Source organism: Cydia splendana, chromosome 17 (genome assembly GCF_910591565.1).
Source record: "Cydia splendana chromosome 17, ilCydSple1.2, whole genome shotgun sequence".
Taxonomy (NCBI): domain Eukaryota; kingdom Metazoa; phylum Arthropoda; class Insecta; order Lepidoptera; family Tortricidae; genus Cydia; species Cydia splendana.
This window is the reverse complement of record NC_085976.1, coordinates 16923968-16944147: the sequence shown is the minus strand read 5'-3', so window position 1 is coordinate 16944147 and position 20180 is coordinate 16923968. Positions and strand designations below refer to the sequence as shown.

The 20180-nt window shown below is 37.9% G+C and overlaps 1 protein-coding gene across 36 annotated transcripts in view; it reads left to right on the top strand.

Moving 5' to 3' along the window:
* Positions 1-20180, top strand: part of LOC134798906 (tropomyosin-2) — a 54732-nt gene that overhangs the window by 14147 nt on the left and 20405 nt on the right. For 12 of the 36 annotated variants that reach the window (XM_063771313.1, XM_063771314.1, XM_063771310.1 and 9 more), the window contains exons 1-2: positions 8461-9189; positions 17996-18129. In XM_063771313.1, the coding sequence (XP_063627383.1) occupies positions 8476-9189; positions 17996-18129 (848 nt within the window). In that variant the 5' untranslated portion in view covers positions 8461-8475. Of the gene's footprint in view, positions 1-8349; positions 9190-14151; positions 14635-17995; positions 18130-19081; positions 19200-20180 lie in introns of those variants that run through there. The other 24 variants (XM_063771321.1, XM_063771322.1, XM_063771317.1 and 21 more) reach the window with 11 other exon arrangements.

Sequence of the window (20180 nt, the reverse complement as noted above, 5' to 3'; positions counted from 1 at the left end):
CCTGACAGAATTTAACCATAGATTATAGTTAGGGAGGCGAGGTAGCTAAATGGCGTAATTCAACGGCGCCGTCGAGACCTATCAAAATCGAAAGATAAAATAATTTCGAAAAGAAAAGCTCGTATGGCAAAAACCATTTTAGCGGTGGGTTTGGCGTGTACGGTTTTTCAAAAATGTTAAAAAAAACAGTTACTTGGGCATTCTCGAGCGCGTCAGATATTCATACTACGTATGCCCCGAGTGCCTCTGATAACAACGGTATACTACTAATCTGCCGGTTTGCGTGGTGGGGGTAGGCATATAAAGTAGTCAAAAATGCAAAAAAAAAAATTTACTCGAGCGCGTCAGATTTTCGGAAGGGGTGTTAAGTAGGCCCCAAGGAAGCTTCCTTTAAAAAAACTGACGATTTCGGCGTGACGATAAGTTACGATGAATTTTTGAAAATGCAAAAAAAAAAAGTTTTTTTGAAATACTCGAGCGCGTCAGATTTTCATAGGGGAGGTTTATCTCGGTATCCTGAAAGCATATTTTTTTAATCTGACAAAAATGTTGGTGGGTTCTCTTAATCTGACCGAAAAAGGTTTTTTGGTTTTTTTTTCCTTTCTTTCTCCTTGATAAAACGGGGAATTTAAGAATGACAATAAAATTACCTTTTTTGTTTATTTAAACTTTTTTTTTGTAAAATGTATCGTTCGCGACTTATATGCCGCAACGCGTTCTTAGGAAGACGAAATGGCTCCTCCACACTTCCGGTCATGCGGAAACCGGCAGATTTTGTATTTTTAGTAAGTTTTAGATTATATTCTTCAAAAAAAAAAAAAAAACAATCGCGCTCGAGAATGCCGGATTAACGTTTTTTTTTTACAAGTTCGCGACCCTATAACTCGGCGGCGTCAAGGACTTATCGTCAGATTAGTTAAATTTAGTCTTTAAACACTAAAATCAACCCCCAATATCTTAATCTGAGGCGCTCGAGTATTTCAGACTATCCATTTTTTTTTACTAATCTGATCGTCTATCCTAGGCGCGCGTCACTACATATAGAGCTAAATACTTTACAAGGTTGTTCTATTAGGTCTAAGGTATCTCTCATATCTTAAACTGCCACGCTCGAGTATTGCCGAAAATTCCCCTATTCGCCTCCCTAACTATTATGAGGATCTGCGGGAAGTTCCGTACACGAGCGCTTTATTCAAACAATGAGTAGTAAGTATACCTACGATGTTAACTATATCGACAAAGCGGCAATTGCTTTTAGTTATTCTACGGTTGAAAGAGAAAAGGAATTTCCCGCAGACGCATTTGGCCCTTAACCCTATGACATATCTATAGGTATTGTACACATTGTGACATGTATATAATATTGGTAGTCGAAAATTAGCTCGTAGGTGGACGGAAACTAAGTACTTTTGCAAATTATATTTTTTATGAAATAAACCGTAAATATTATTTAAGGTCAAGTAATATTAACCTAGAATAGACAAATGAGTAATACACACAAATATAACACTTGTAAGTAAGAGTAGGTACCTTCCTCCTTTTTTTTGGCATTTCAATGTAGGCATCCTGACACATCCTATATCTTGTCATTTCTATTGCGCGATAAAGATTCTAAGTCTAAGCCTCAAGAAGTACAGTACATAAGGTAACCTACTGTCTAGGTCACAGAAATCAAAACGTCAACCTTCCCAGTACACAAACTTCGCCCTAGTAAAACTTTGTAAGTTTAACCGAAATTGTTAATCGTTTTCAAAAACGCGGTTATAAAGTAAGTAGGTACAAAAACGTATTTAAATATAAAATATTGTCGCATTGCATGTTTGTTAGTTCAGCTGGTTATTACTTATTATAGATATTGTAACCTAGTTTTAGTTTAATTTACCTTGGTAAACTACTTTACGTAGGTACCTAACCTATAATGGTAGAAGAGCCGGCCGCAAAATTTCTAACCGACTTGATACCACGATGAAATGCACAATGGTTTCCCAGAAAAGTTATGCTAAGTCCGAATTCGATAGTCTGCCACGGCGGAACTTGCCGAAAGTACGAAAAAGAAGGCCACTTCCGGTGCGAAAAAAGGGGCTGATTTAACCCATCTGATACCGAGATAGTAGTTATGGCAGCAGTTAGAAATTTACATGTAGACACAGAAAAGCGAAGTCTGCCACTATTTTTTTTGCCGGAAGTGCTTGGCAGACGCTCTCAAAGGTGACCATCGGGACCCCTAAATTAACCCATCTGATACCACCATGAAACCAATGCCAGTCGGTAGGTATGAACTCTCATGTCAGGAATATATAAGTCTGCCAAGGCTTTTCCTGCCGAAACACCATGGCAGACGAGATTATGTAAGCAAGGTCGCCATCGGTTACCCTACACTAACCCATCTGATACCACCATGAAACCAATTCCATTCGGTAGGTATGAACCCCCATTTTAGGAATATATAAGTCTGCCAAGGTTTTTCCTGCCGAAACACCTTGGCAGACGAGATTATAAGCAAGATGACCATCGGTTACCGTACACTAACCCATCTGATACCGCCATGAAACCAATTCCAGTCGGTAGGTATGAACCCTCATTTCATGAATATATAAGTCTGCCAAGGCTTTTCCTGCCGAAACACCTTGGCAGACGAGATTATGTTAGCAAGGTGTACATCAGTTACCCTACATTAACCCATCTGATACCTCCATGAAACCAATTCCAGTCGGTAGGTATGAACCCTCATTTCGGAATTTTTTAAGTCTGCCAAGGCCTTTCCTGCCGAAACTCCTTGACAGACGAGATTATGTAAGCAACATCCGCATCCGTTATACCGGACCGGTATACGTGATTACTGTAGGCTTATTTATTACTTTATGCTTTTACATATTTGTATATTATTATGTTATTAATGAAATATATTTATAATTTATTAAACCTATACCTAATACATTGGGAATTCATTACCTGCTTACGGCAGTAGTAGGGAGTAGTGGGTATCAATAAGATATCTTTAATTTGTAATTTTTAGCGAGTTTTAGCGGTGGGCAAAGTAATCCGGTGATTTGGCATCCATACCAACATTGCCCACCACCAAAAACGGATTAGGGTTGTCACTTTCATCTAATTTACCCAACTTCGCATGTAAAATAAGGTTATGTTTGTACACTAAAGTAAGTTTATAAATATATAATGTATTTAATTTGTCTTATTATCCTTTACTTAGATGTTTTATCCCGTTAACTAATGAAAAACACAGCAAAAATCATATTTTTGGCCATTAAACTATTGTAACAGATTTTCTCAAAAGTGACAACCCTAGCCTTTGTAAAATGCTTAGGCGAGCCTTATATGGAAATGAGCAAAAACGGGTAGGCAACATTGCCCAGCAAATTTATTTAAAAGTTTTTACACTTATCGCTAAGTTATTAACAGGGAATGGTAGGATTGCCCAAAACCAGTGATCCTTAGACATCATCATCATACGAGCTGTATTTGAATACCAAATTGACGTGGGCAATGTTGGCGAAAACTCCGGATATCTTTGCCCACCCTCTAAAACGCAAAAAAATGGGTAAAAACACGATAAAAATATTTTTTCTTCAAATAAACTGATGCGTTTGATCACAATGGACGTGCTGAGCAAAAAAAGTAATTACGATTTTTTTTTTGAGAAATTCGTGTTTTTTTTTAAATGCGGGCAAAGTTGGTGATAATGACCGGTACCTACTCTTCGAAGGCCGCAAAAATATATGACATGCACTTATGGTTCTACAAATAAGATCGTGTCAGATATTTTTGCGGCCTTCGTTGTGTGTTGTGTAACATAAATTGCAGGTGACTGTATATTAGGAATAATTATTTTATTTAGTTTCAACGAAAGTTTCAAGTTTAGTACGAAAATACTTCAGATATACAATATGCACAAAATGTAGACCTAATCGAAATAAAACATTGCTTCTTATAGTAAATTTTTTTTAAAAACATTCGATACATAGGTATACATAACAATAACCAGGCCACAGCGGTATTGGCCTGTAAGCTTTATCTCGGTCTCCAAAGCCGCAAAAACTCGCTAGTGCTTCGTGCTGGTCTAGCTGTTATTTTTTCTTGAAGATTTTCAGAGAACAGCACGTACACGCATTATAGATATAGACGGAACGAACGGCATAATCATAATCATTTATTCGTCGCAATCCATGGTATTACAGATCTAGGTACAAGACTTTCAGGTATTACTTATACGAATTACATAACGCTTCCTGTTAATAGGCAATATTTTAAGATAAAAGTTCTATAATATATTACAAGATTACAATTGTCATCAAAATTAATTGACGTACAGAAGTCAAATACGTTTTTAAAATGACGCAAAATGAAAATTAATCCCAATCAGTAAAGGATGAGTCTTTAAACTTTTTTCATTTTAAGCGAGTTTTGATTTGAAGGAACATAATACTTAAATTCGACTGTAATCGTATTGTTTTAAGATAGTTTACTGAGGTTTTCAACCATTATGACCCGTAAATAACAGCAAATCAAATTTAAAGGAGACGCGAGCTGATATTTATGTACCCTATTTTTTGAAATACAATTTATCTACTGGTATACTTTCTCGTGTGCGTATATGATTTAATGTCAAATCAAGTTGTCATTTTTATTTGAAGAATTATACGTGTGCTCCGGACGGCTCCGGTGCAGCCCCAGCGGGCATCTGACTTGAAGAAGAATTTTGAGTGATGTCGTCAATGTATGGAAATTGTTCGAAGGTTTACATTTGAGATTGAATTTCTGTGTTGTCTTTGTGAGTAAAAATATAAATCTTGAATTGTCTAGCTTTCAAAATCACACAATAATTCAATTACTGTCAAAGACAAAATTGTTTTGCTTCTTTCTCAAACGGAACTCCATATTTTGATATTTTGATACTTTTAGTGTCGATTTGTAGAGAATAACAGCAAATTAAAAATATAATGGCATGAAGAGTCGGTACACGGTTTCTTCGTGAACAAATTTACGTGTAATAATAATAATTATAATATAATATATATTATAGTGGTTTTCCGGGTCAAGGTCCGGGTCCGAGTCCGGGTCCGAGTCTGAGTCCGAGTCCGGGTCCGAATCCGTGTCCGAGTCCGTGTCCGAGTCCGAGTCCGGTTCCGAGTCCGAGTCCGAGTCCGGGTCCTAGTCCGAGTCCGTGTCCGAGTCCGAGTCCGGGTCCGAGTTCGATTCCAAGTCCGGGTCCGAGTCCGGGTCCGAACCGGATCCGGGTATGAGTCCGGTTCTGGGTCCGGTCCGGGTCGCAGTCCAAGTCAAAATCGAAATTAGAAATCACCAAACGTGTACTATTCGTCGTTGAAGAGTTTTGTTCTGGTCATCATCAGCAGTTCCACTTCATCAAATGCGACAGTTTTTAATGTAAATGCTTGATTTTATGATGAAAATACAAAAAAAATCTATACTTATGCCTTTAATATTTGAGGAGTTCCCTCGATTCCTTATGGATCCCATCATTAGAACTCGAGCTTGACAAAAATGTGGCTTTAAAACTTGACTTGCTTAACAAACATAACGAAGAGGAAAAATCGCCAAACGTGAACTATGCGTGGTTGAAGAGTTCTGTTCTGGTCATCATCAGCAGTTCCACTTCATCAAATGCGCCAGTTTTTAATGAAAATCCTTGATTTTCTGATGAAAATACAAAAATGTCTATACGCATGCCTTTAAGATTTGAGGAGTTCCCTCGATTCCTCATGGATCCCATCATCAGAACTCGAGCTTGACAAAAATGTGGCTTAAAAACTTGACTTGCTTAACAAACATAACGAAGACGACAAATCGCCAAACGTGAACTATGCGTCGTTGAAGAGTTCCGTTCTGATCATCATCAGCAGTTGCACTTCATCAAATGTCACTTTTTTGAATGTGTATGCTTAATTTGATTATAAAAACCCAAAAATCACTATATGTATGCGTTTAAAATTTGAGGAGTTCCCTCGATTCCTCATGGATCCCATCATCAGAACTGGGTTTTGACAAAAACGGAACCAATCTGTATGCATATACATACAATCAAAAACCTAATTTTCAAAATCGGTCTAGGAATGACGGAGATATAGAGTAACAAACATAAAAAAAATAAAAAATAAAAAAAACATACAACCGAATTGATAACCTCCTTCTTTGAGATTTGGAAGTCGGTTAACAAACTAATATTAGCCCAAAATCTAAAATAAATGAAGTACCGATCACATAAAAAGTAAAAAAAATAAATTAAGTAAATAAAAACAGGAAGGTATCATAAAATGTTAATAAAGAGAAATTGTAAGAGATGGTATTATGCCAACCAACAACTGCAAAGTTTTTTAACATCGGTTTGTGGCAAATACTGTTTAGTTTATCTTTATTTTAAAACGAAAAATGTCAACTTGCATGTTTTCTCCACTGTACACAGAATAAGTAATGATGTTACTATATGTTATACTATACTATACTATATATATGTTCAGAATATTACTTGAATAAACTTATTATCCTATATAAAATGTGTGTTTTTATATTTCTAAACCCAGTTTCTAAGTAGATTGCACATACATTATAGTCACATTAAAATTCCATTTTGCGAAATAAAGAATTCAACATTTAACTTTGCAAAAGTAGATAATTGTTATTAGAATATTTTCTAAAAGCAATAAAAATAGATTAGGTTAGATTCGAGCTACAATGACATTAGGTTGGGTTCAAGGTAAGGTTGCAGGGCCTCAACAAGGGAAAAAAAGGGGGAGGGACTGTTGGCCTGGCTAAGTGAGCCAGAACTCACCCACTACTCCCTACTACTGCCGTAAGCAGGTAATGAATTCCCAATGTATTAGGTATAGGTTTAATAAATTATAAACATATTTCATTAATAACATAATAATATACAAATATGTAAAAGCATAAAGTAATAAATAAGCCTACAGTAATCACGTATACCGGTCCCACGGATGCGGATGTTGCTTACATAATCTCGTCTGTCAAGGAGTTTCGGCAGGAAAAGCCTTGGCAGACTTATATATTCATGAAATGAGGGCTCATACCTACCGATAGGAATTGGTTTCATGGCGGTATCAGATGGGTTAGTGTACGGTAACCGATGGTCATCTTGCTTATAATCTCGTCTGCCAAGGTGTTTCGGCAGGAAAAACCTTGGCAGACTTATATATTCCTAAAATGGGGGTTCATACCTACCGAATGGAATTGGTTTCATGGTGGTATCAGATGGGTTAGTGTAGGGTAACCGATGGCGACCTTGCTTACATAATCTCGTCTGCCATGGTGTTTCGGCAGGAAAAGCCTTGGCAGACTTATATATTCCTGACATGAGAGTTCATACCTACCGACTGGCATTGGTTTCATGGTGGTATCAGATGGGTTAATTTAGGGGTCCCGATGGTCACCTTTGAGAGCGTCTGCCAAGCACTTCCGGCAAAAAAAATAGTGGCAGACTTCGCTTTTCTGTGTCTACATGTAAATTTCTAACTGCTGCCATAACTACTATCTCGGTATCAGATGGGTTAAATCAGCCCCTTTTTTCGCACCGGAAGTGGCCTTCTTTTTCGTACTTTCGGCAAGTTCCGCCGTGGCAGACTATCGAATTCGGACTTAGCATAACTTTTCTGGGAAACCATTGTGCATTTCATCGTGGTATCAAGTCGGTTAAAAATTTTGCGGCCGGCTCTTCTACTATAAGAATCATATAAGAGTTGAGACAAAAGGGAGAAAGAATGGAACAAATGGTATCAAATAGCAATAAAAATAAGATCATATTATGAGCTATTGTTAGTTAGTGCAATAAGTATAGTTTTGTAACAATTAACTTTTAGCACCATTATTTTATTAACCTTATTAAATCTTGGGGGTAGTATAATGTTGTTTTGTTTATTGTTTTTATCCAATTTGTCATTATCAGATAATTGTTACCTACAGCACGTGGCTACGCGAACGTAAACTCTAATTTTAAAGTGATAAAAACTTTCGGATCTATTTCGTTCGATGACAATGAAATGACGCTGGATGACAGAAGCAAAATTGTTTGCCAACTACCGACTTTCAGCGTTTAGTAGTAGTTATAAGATGCTGTTCGGTGCATAACGTAGTTTAATACGCGCTCCAGGGGGCTAGACACGCTCGCGGGGTTATTTTCAGCGTCTGACCTAATATGGCCCCGATGCCCGGTGTTTCGGTAAAAATAGACGCGCTCACATGAGTGAGATTTCTAACGACTCAATCAATCGCATGATCGAGTGATTGAATTCTTTAGTTTCATTTCACATTATTTACAAATAAACATCAATCTGGTAAAATGTATTTCGGTAAAACTACTTGAAACGGTCTAGTAATAATAATTTCTGTAGTATCAACAAAAGAAGTTTTTAGAACTCGCGCGTCATAGTGTAAACAAAGAGTTTCCGCTCGGTCGGTAAAGCAGATCGGAAAGTTAAACAAAAGATGGCAGCAGAGTGGCGACGGCAGCGCCGCGCGCGGCGAGACGATGCAGACGCCAGTCAACATGGCGGCCGCCTGAGCCAGCGCGGCCGGAGCGCGCCTCGAGCAGAGATGTCCGCGTCCGCGCCCCACGCCCACGGGCGCACCCCCGTGCGGCGCAGGGGGCACCAACACCACCCGCGGCTCCGGGGCGATCGCGCGCCCGCCCCCACAAACGCGAACACTGATCCGTCCAAACAAGTGACCTTACACAGTCAAACAGACGATGTTGTGCCTTGTGTCAATAGTGTTAGTGAATCTCAACAAGTGACAAGGACGAACGGTGACGATACACTTTCGAATCGAAACGTAATACAGGAATTTTCGAATATTGACGATGAAGACGAATTTGATAAAATAATAGCGAGCGTAGAATTGCGCGATAGTTCGGACGATGATTTTTCTAATAAAGAAGAGAGGTCGGCGGGAGACGGTGCAGAGGTCCCCGCGCTCACGGATGCGTCAGACGATGATCCGGAGACAGCGGAGCTGGCCCGGCTGCGGTGCACCAGCGTGTGCACGGAGGTGTTGGCGGAGCGAGAGAGCCGTAGGCGGCGGCGCTGCGCCGACTACCCGGGCCTGGCCTTCGGCAGCTCAATATTCTCATCGGATACGATGATGAAATTTTCGATCATCAAGAATGAACTGCAGAATATCAAGAACACAGCTTTGAAAAGGGTAATGTCCTATATTATTTGAGTTATCGGTGGGCCGCGCTCGCGAGTTGGGCCGCCAACTGCGCCAGAACTATTTTTACACGGGTTGAGGCGGAATGTTGACGCTGAGCGGGGCGGCGAGCATCACTCGCGTCCGATCAGCTGAGCCTGACATTTCGTTTGACATGTTTACGCTTAGTACTGCATTGATATCCGCCAGATGTCGCTGGGGTCGCCGCGACCACGTGGCCTTACGCTTGATTACATTTTATAAATAATCGACGATCGGAATATTTAAATGCTATAATTAATTAATTCAATTTGATTTAAATTATTGGGGCCTCTGATTTACAGTTGCGAATTATTTAACTTTGCATTGTACATCTTTTCATTTATTTTATCTTAAGTGCTCTGGTAGGTATTTAGAATCTGACAAGAGGATCTGATAAGATCTCTCTGTGCTACTTAGATAAAACGTTCTAACTTCAGATAAAAATCAAGTTAATGTTTGTATTAAAATTATAAATTATTCAAATCATATGCCACGGGGTTCACTAATTAATTTGCAAATTCAACTTTCTTTATATTTTTTAATTCATTTAGTACATGAAGCAGCATAGTTGTGTGTGGGCGGGGAACTTTCTAAATTATTCAACATTACATACTCAGTGAGCAGTTGTAAATGCCACTTCTATACCTGCTGGTTGAGGAAGCCAACTTACACAACAGTTATACATTTTCATTACATATACTTAGCTTTTCAACTTAGGGTGGTATTCCACCTGTCCAATGTGCATTGCATCTCACTCTCTCATTAAGCAAAAAGTGAGACCAAATACACATTGGACCAAGATATTAGACAGATGGAATACAATCCTTACTTAGACTGAGTTGTTTACAATTCAGTTTTTTTTTATTAACCTATAGGCTGAGCGCAGGAGCAACGCAATATTTCTAACTGTATTAATTAGAGAGGGACGGGTTGCCTGTCTCACGGCGAGATACTGAGGCGCTGCTTCTGTGCTAAGCCTACTGGTTACTAATAATATATAACAAAAAATTTAAAGGTCAGGTCAGGGTCAAGTTTTAAAAAGTGTTTGCCTTATTTGAAAAAATCAAACAATTTTCTGAGATGAAAATGCAATCACTTCCATATTTACAGCATATTTGGAATTTTTTAAAGCCATTGTCCTGTATCAGACACATACACAACCTAATTTCTCGTAGATAAGTATCTGTACACAAAACAAATGTTATGCTTAACTATTTTTGTTAGTATAAAATGAAACAAATGTATCACACAACAGATTTAATAAAATTTGGGGCACTTAACTAAAATTTAATATAAATGTAGAGGCTAAATGAAATCAAAGATGATAGAGATGCTAAACTGTAACAACACTGAAATAAGAACAACATGTTGTTTATTATTTATCTGATAAATGTGGGTCATAAGTTCATACAGCTTAATAGAATCTATACTAATATGCCTACTTAATATTCGTCATATCAGCCCTTTATCGCCCACTGCTGAGCATAGGCCTCTTCTAGTACGCCACTTGTCCCGGTCCTGAGCTAGTCTCATCCAGAAGTGACCTGTAATTTTCCGGATGTTGTCCACCCAACAAGCCAACGGACGCCAGGCGCTTCTTTCACCCAATAGCGGTCACCATTCTGTTAACATTTTAGTCCACCTGCCATCTTAATATTATAAACCCGAAAGTACCTATTTCTTCTTTGTCTGTTTGTTACCTCTTTACGCTTAATTTCGTATGGAGATAGTGTGAGGCCCCGGAAGTGGTTAGATTTTATTGATCATCATCATTCCATGCAGACAAAGTCGGGGACAGAATCTAGTAATGTCTAATATGTATTAAGAAGCCAACATAATAACGAGTCTAATTTGCTGATCACTTAACCAAGGGCTAGTGTTTCATACTTCTTAGCAACCATTAAATAAGTGTAATCTGCTGATCAATCCTTGATTTAGGTGTTTTTTTTAATAATGCTGTAAATATTTAATTATTTATTAATTATTAAACATTATTGCACAAAAAACAAAGAAAAAAGTACAAACACATGGCACCTATTACACATTTTGCTCCAAAATATGTCCAATAATTTTTACAATACAAAGACAAAAAAACAAAAACGGGAGGCTTTTGCCCAGAAGCGGGACACAATTTAGGCTATTAAAAAAATAAAGTACTCATATTTTTAAGTAAGTTGTATGCACCCATTTTTACACTTGGATGTACTACTATGCACTGGATAACACTGGCTGGACTAGGTACTTATTAAATAGTGTAATGAATGAGGAATTTATATAGAACTCGTGGTTACGACCTGTTCTGTATCGGGCTCATTATATCTTGACCAATTAACAAATGAAATAGATAACATGAAGTAGGGGAGACTGGGGAGACTTGATCCCCTAAATTATAAAGTTATATTCAATTTAAGATAGCAATTATAACTCTACATTCTTTTCAAAATTAGAACATTATAGCGATTTATTAAAATGTATTTATTTTAGTTTAGCAAGAAAACCAACTAAGGTGTTTATTTTTTGTACCATATAAGGTATACTTTATGAAAGGCAGGCTAAACTAAACACATATATTATGCCAATTTGAAGAGTCCTAGTCCTATTTATATAATTTTTGTATCAGAGAATGAAATCAATTCCATTTCTCACCTATAGTCGAGGGTGGAAGCCCTAAACGACGGCGTTGCATGAACAAGAGATTTCCTTTGGCAGGATTGGTCCTTAAGACCCAAGGATGGATTTAAGAAGTGGAGCCACCGAGATTTTTGATGTAAATTTTTGGGGGGCTCTCAACTTTATCTTGGTATCTATATAATTTTAGTTACTAGGCCAAGTTTGGTATCGTTTTCGTATAAATCGGGGATGCCGAATTCATTTGTGATATCATTCCGGCACCATTTCTGAAGTAAAAACACATAAAATATGAAAAAAATACTTTTATTTTTATTCCTCTTCACGCTTAAACTGCTGAACCAATTTTGTTGAAATTTGGTATAGAGATGGTTTGAGTCCCAGGAAAGAACATTTTAATGTCAAAAAGAATCCCTAAAGGGTGTAAAAAGGAAGGTGGAAATTTGTATGGGGATTCAATAACCGCTGAACCGATTTAGATACAATTTTGTATAGAGATAGTTTGAGTCCCGGGGAAGAACATAGGATAGATTTTATTCCAAAAAAAATCCCTTAAAAATTAAAGGTAAGGTGTAGGATTGTATGGGAAATCAATAAACGCTGAACCGATTTGGATGAAATCTATGTCTACATCTTTGATTTAGTTGAAAATGATACTAAACTTGACTTAGAACCTAAACTTAAAGAATTATTAACCTCAGACGTAGCAGACGCTTAAAAACCCCCCCACCCCCCACCTGCATCAAAAATCTGGGTGGCTCCACTTCTTAAATCCATCCTTGGGTCCTAAGGACCAATCCTGTAAAAGAAAATCTCTTGTTCATGCAACGCCGTGGTTGACCTTTTTATGCTCTGAGCACACTCAACTACTATTTTCAAAGTTAAAGCAATGTTTCCAGTAAAAAATGGAATACTGAAAACTATCATTCATCATTTTATAGCCTTGTAAGCCCATCTGGCAAATTTTTGTACTTTTAAATTCGTTTTGTTTTCTAATGAGTTCAAAACTCGATGTAATTTGTACTTTGTGCATGACCTGACCTTATATTTCTTATAAATAATATATATATATAACTCTATGAGTCACCCTCCAGCTGTCATTGCATTGAGCATCAAACCAAGTCCATGTAAGGCAATGCTAGCCTTACACATTAATACGGATGAACATATGGCTACATGATAATATCTCATTAGTATGTTTTTAATATTGTGTTTTGTATTGCAATATAATTGAATAATACCTAATTGAAATAGGCTTATCTATAATTTCAATGTTTATTGTGTTGTCTTTAATGTAGATACGGTTTGACTCAATGGTTGACTGGCAGAGAATGCCTTTTGTACTTTAAAGTACAAATAAATAATGTTGTACTCCATGATAAAAAAGAAACATTATAATAGAATACTCATTCAGGTGAAAGAATTCACGAATGTGTATTTTATCTGAACTAGAAATTTGTTGGTAGATCTAATTCACAAGTAGGTATTACAAAGTGCAACTGAAATTTTGGTTAAGGTCAAATGAACACAATTGAACACTTCCTGCACAAAAGAAGTGCAGAGCGGCAACTGTTCATGAGTAGGTAGTTTAAATGTTTACAAACTTTGTTAATTAGGTACAATACTACCTAGTTTGCGTAAACACGTAAACTGTCATTTGTTTAAAGAACTTTTTAGAAGCAATACTTATTAAGACATCATGAGTCAGTACAAAAAATGTACTAAAAAAATCCTTTGTCAGAGCATTACTTAGCAAAATTTTCAAACGGCCAAATGCTTTCCAAATGACGTCACCTCTTTACAAAATTCGGGCATCTCCGTGTTTGCCGCTACTTACCCGGTCATCCGAATTAATACCGGTTACTGCCGGCTGCCGTTGAGTGCGCTGAGGTCGCTCGCATATCTTTGAAGGTTCCGATGAAGAGCCCTAGATGGCGTTACGGGTCTCAATTTAACTATGGTCATATCGAAAATAATTGTTGATAACAACATTTATGTGGCTCTAATTATAACAGTTCTTTTTGCTCGTATATAATTAAAATAATTATCTATCCATCGTAATTACGTAGGCTCATTTCTAAATTGCCACCGTAATATTTTTTTCCCACGTTAAAAAATTAATGATGTAATGCCCTTTTACTATGTATGACTATCGTCTACTTCCGGTCACTTTGTTGTGTGGTCATTGGACCGTTTCACCCATCCCATGATTTTGGTTTCTTTCAAAACCCCACTTTTGACCCTACAGGATGTAGTTCCTGTGATGTGTAACAGGTGGTGCTGCTAGTCGCACGGTCGATCGCTTAGTGACGTGACGTTTGCCGTGTCTGTGTTCTGTCAAAGTCATTTTATTCGAAATAATGCGTGGTTGTTTCATTTACTAATTTGATTCGTGTTAATTGTTATCGCCGTGGGTTCCGATTATTAGTTATCGTCGAATGCACGAAAGTGCACGTCATTAGTATTGCGATAAAGTTGTGCGCCGAGGTTGGTGTCCGCCATCTTACTCGCCGGCTGTGTTCATTCGTGCTGCGCCCATCTCTGCGATACCGAGCCAGTCAGTTGGCATTTTCGCGACTCGAGCGGAGGTGTCCTTAGTTTTTAGCTTTTAGGCTTGTAATCTAAACACAAAAGTGCATAAAAATGACGACGAACATGCAGCAAGGAACGATTCTGGACGTTTTGAAGAAGAAAATGCGCCAGACTAAAGAGGAAATGGAGAAATACAAGGATGAGTGCGAGGAATATCACAAACGGTTACAAGTGGAAATAATGCGGAGAGAAGAAGTAAGAATTGTGTATTGTTACTGTGTTTAGTGTTTTGTGTAATTCTAGTTTCAATGTGTAAATATTTGTGACACGTTTATCACAAGGAAATATGGAAGTTATCACGTTCGGTTACTATCTACCTATAGTGAGTAATGTCCGGCCATACTTAGGTGTGCAGGCGACGTACGCATACTTCCGTCTCTTTCCGATTCATCTCGCGAAAAAGAGATGGCGGAGAATATTTTTCGTGTTCCTAAAATTTAGTGATGTCCTGAAACTAGAAACATGTTATCGACAATCCCAATTGTCTGTCGAGATCTATCCTTATTCCGTGAAATTAACCTTACATAATTGCCTGTTGAATGGTTCGTGCGGTTTTTATGTTACACGTAACAGGTTTGGTTGCGTTGGAGGTCGTATAGGTACCGGTCTTTTGTGGCACATGTAGAGCGAGGCGACGGGTCCGCGAGCCGGCACCCTTTATGCATTCCTGTTGTTCGGACGTCCTCGGAGGGCCGCTGGCGCCGGGAAGGCGTGTCCGACCTCTTCGCCGTTATCGCCGTATGACGTAACCCTGTACGGCGACGATGCCCTACCGGCCAACACCTATGGACGGCTTAATTATCTCCTGTTAAATTCCGATTACGAAATACATATTCTTCATATTTTCAATTTCCTTAGAATGTACATTGCCTTATCAGCTTACGTGTAATCAGACGTGCGATAAGACATTTACAGTTGGGCAATAAAGGTAGGTTAGTCTCTTAGGTGAAATGATTTGGTAGGTTGGATGAGTCAAACCCAAATTAAGAGATACACATCTGCCAACATGACCACCGCGTTGACTGTGGGCGTAAAACTAACATTGAACTGTTTAGTTTTGTTATTACACTTTAAACTGCCATTGATGTCATGACCGACTAAGGAAAAGCAGTATTAAGACTCAACACTTCCACTATTAAAGGGAACGTACGACTGACATACCGCTTTTATGCAGAAAAAAGAAAAACATCCACACTTTATATATTCCTCGTAAGAAATGCAAAATAACTCGACATGCTTATAAGCTCCTGAGCCGACTTTAACCTGTCTCTAGTATATGTAATACTTGCTTGAGAAACCCATTATTTCAAGTCTAACCCTGACAAGTTGAACTTGAAGGTTTTACCGTAAAGCTTTGGTTACTATATTAAATTTCACAATCGTAGCGCACCGTTTGGCAGGGAGTTAAGCCCTTCGTGGCCGTAAGCCGCCTATTGTATTACAATCCATTGGGCTTGCCATTGTCCTCATATCAATAGCCACTAGCCCTACGTTTCCCAATACCATCAAATTAAACAATGTTAAAATTTATCAGAAAGACTCATCCGGAACTAACTGCCGAAGGGAGCAGGTTCATTCAAACCGTTTCGTCGTTCAGTTCATAGACCCCACCTCAGGCTATTTGACTAATGTGTATAAAATAGCCTTAAACATCAATTAGAGCCATGTTCGAGTTCAAGGTGACGAGACAGTCCAGCGTCAAGAGGTAATAAACACTTATGTGAGCTTACGTGTAACTTTTTTACTCCAATCGGACTCCGATCAGGTTTTATCAGATCGTTCTACGTACTGCCTCGGTTAATTGGTTGAAAGAAAGTTATAAAAAGGTGTTTGTCTGTGGTCTATAAATAGAGGCCACGCACGGATGACGACACAGGATAAAGGAGGAGAAACTGGGACTCGTTAGCGCTTCCTCGCGGGCAAGGACGCGTGATGTCATGAATATATCGGCGCGACACTTGTCACATTACCTAACGTCAATAATCCTAGCTGATCAGCATTACTGCTACAGTTATGATTTAATGTTGACCAAATAGGTGAAATTGTAGGGATTTATTTATGTTACTGTTACCAATTGTTATTTTCACTAAGTTTAATAAGACCATTTGACCCATTGACCAAGGAAATAGGTATCAAAAATTCCTCTTCCATAATGAGTTAATGTAAAGAAAAAAAATGATGTCCACGGTTCTGATAGAGATAGAACAGCTTAAACTGCTTGTAGGAATGTTTTTATGGAAAAATCCCTAAAGGAATTTTGTATAAACAGTCGCCGGTTGGAATAAATCAGCCCTAATTCGGCAGTTGGTACTTGGTAGTATAGCGATCAGTATGCCACTGTCGTGCCGTGAATTCGAAACACGTGTATTGTGTAGACGTTTAAAAATGCGACTTTGGCAATGCGGACTTGCGGACACGCACAAACTTGGACGACCAAAACATGTGTACACTTTTGCACCTTACCGTATTGTAATAAGGGTAAAAAATGTGTATTTAGTTTTGACTACACAGTGACTAATCGTAAACTTTATTGCAAAGTGAAAAAGTCTTCTGGTGAGAAATAATCTATCTTCGTTTTGCAAGAAATTGATTTACCGCCAATCACTAAAATCGGTCGGTACATCTTGTATGCAACAATTTCTAGGATCTATTGAGCTTTTTGTTCTCTTCATTCGATATATTTAAATATTTTTATCGTAATACATCACGCGATTGTTTATGGTTATCGATACTATACGCCTCACTAGCATTGTTAATTTGTATGAAATTGGAGCAATTAATAATTATTATGCAACATGCCTACGTTTTCTGTGAAGGATAATTCAGATCAATATTCTACACATGCTTATTTGCCTTGATATGTAGATATCTTATAAGTATGGAAGATTATAATTATACGATTGTTGGTAGTTTTACCTTATTTCGGATAATAAGCGCAATGGATATTTTCGTAACTTAATGATTGATGTAAATGTCAACTCGTTAATAATATGTATTATTTATTGTCGCTATAAATGCCAATAGTATTCGGTTACTGTTTCAACATAGGTCCCTTTAACGTTGTGGCTTTAAGCCTTTTAAGGTAGGTTAGTAATCGAATGTCTGAAGTTTTGATTTATGGAGTTTGGAGTTAACGTATGTAGGTTAACAGGTACTTGAACTTACATTTCCATAGCGAGATTAAAGAGAAAGCCCTATGGTAATACAATACATGTATGTATCGTACTATAACTACCTAGTATGTATCCAAACCCGTGTTATGAGAAACAAGTTGTTATGACCACTTAAACTTAAAAACTGGATTGTCAAATTCAATGCTGCCTTAAGCATCAGGGTCGAAAGCGTTTCGGAAAATCGGCGTCTTTTCAAGTAGTCGTTTTCGTCTTGAAAGTTAACGATTTGAATACATTTTTCTAAAACTTTATTGTAGGTACAACTTTAAAGAAGTAGGTTTTAACGTGCCTATAAAGTAATAAAATTAGGCATCAGCTCATTGTAAAGGGCTACACATAAGACAAATGCTTCAAGGTTACTAAGCCATTAACCCCCTTTCCAGGCTGAGTCCGAGGTTGCCGCCCTCAACCGACGCATCCAACTGCTGGAGGAGGACCTCGAGAGGTCCGAGGAGCGTCTCGCCACCGCCACCGCCAAGCTCGCGGAGGCCAGCCAGGCCGCCGATGAGTCCGAACGGTGAGTCGAACAACAAAACTGGCGTAGACTAAACATATGTCTCTTTTTGACAAGTTAGTAGGTTCCATTTTCTGGCAGATACGTTTTCGCGGTTGTCAGAAATATGTTCTGTGGCTGGCAATGGGGTTGGCCGTTGGAAGTATTTTACTGCAGTTAAATTGTTGTCTTGTTTTTTATTTTTTATTTTATACCATGAATGCTAAATGCCCTTTAAGTTAAATCCCATAAAACAAATTATAGAGACAGGTAAAACCTATGCTGCCGCCATCTATAAAAAGCTTTGACAGTTGCCAACCCCATTAAAACCTTATCACAACCGACTACGTGGTGCCTTTTGCAAGCAAATGGCTTAAATGTAGGAAAACAAGAAACATATTTGCCTCCTAATTACTTACGAGGATTTTTACCTAGCTATCATTATCAGACTAAGATTAAGAGTGATCCTTTGCCATTTTTTACAAACGTTGATTCTTTATTTTAAAATTACTAGATAACATGATGTAGCAGAGAGGCAACAAACATTTTGTTTAGTCACTGGTTGTGTCAATCCGAAAATGGCTTTAAATCAACATTGACACATTGCAAGTGTTATTTAGTGTGATTTCCAAGAACGTGACAGTGACTAAACATAATGTTGGCGCCAGAAAACCTTATTTCAAAGAAATACCACCTGTTTCAAAAGCGTTTTGAAGAGCAGCCATACAACAAGGTTTTAATGCCTACAAAACATATAAATATAGAGTCAGACAGTGATTTCTTATAAAACCTTATTGTATGGCTTCCATTCAACTGTAAATGGATCAGCCCTTGAGTTTTTGTGTGCATGAGTGCTTTCGTTTTTATTTTCGCCCATAACCACCATATTTCTAGACCAAATGAAAAATAATGTTAAAAGCCACTTTATCGATATCGATGTTTGTAACACGCATGTGTTTGGCCCCGCACTAACCAGAATACGCAAGGCGCTGGAGAACCGAACCAACATGGAGGATGATCGCGTCGCCATCTTGGAAGCGCAGCTGGCGCAGGCAAAGCTCATCGCCGAGGAGTCGGACAAAAAATACGAAGAGGTGAACGCTTATCATCGTCATTATTTAACCAGAGACAATCAGTAACTTTAGGACAGTAATGTTCAAAGTCTAGGCGGCTAATCAGCCTATATCTTTTTATGAAATGCTATTGTCCAATACTTTAAAAAAAAATACGCAGATATTCAATACTGTCCCAGTTACTGTCTGTCTATATTTTTGTCATTCTTAGACTAAGGTATAACTGAGCTCAAAAATACAGTTCTCTAGTAGTAGATCATTAGAAAAAACACTAGTCTGACTGGTCGGAGTGCCGTTATATTTTCCATTGATTTATTTTACATGCATTCAAATGTATTTATGGGCTCTTGTAAAGAATGTAATGTTAAACTTAATACTATTACTCACTATACTTCGCCTTGATGACTGTTGTGACCATCGTGCGTCCAGACATCTGTCAATGATCGCAAACGCAGATAACGAAGATCATGATGTAACTGCCATATTTACTAATAATTGATGTATATCGCGTTATGTCACCAGTGTCGTGACTCAAGGATAGTATTCAGTGTACATTACATTGTCGTATTGTGTTATAAGGCTACACGAATTTAAACCTTAACGCCATGCCTATTTGAAACAACACGCCATCGTAAACCTTTCCGGAATGCACGAATAATCTTAAATTGTGACCGTGCGCTTCTGTGACTGTCTTGGGCTGTCACAGTGTAAAAAGTTCTATGTTGCCTATGTTGGTAATAAAAAAAATCGTATAGCCTTATAACGTCATAGTTGACAATTGACATTTAGATACTTATCTTATGTCCATGTTTTGAATTCACTAAATAGACTTATATGGTGTTAATGCAAAACTGGATTTAAGTTTTTAAATGTCAACCTTACTTAACCTTAGTGTTGCAAAATACATGCCTATCTGTATTTTGCAGTACTGTGTCTTACCGTTCCGTAGAATACTGATTCTGATCATTATGTGTTAAGAATTTGTAATGGGCATTAACTGTT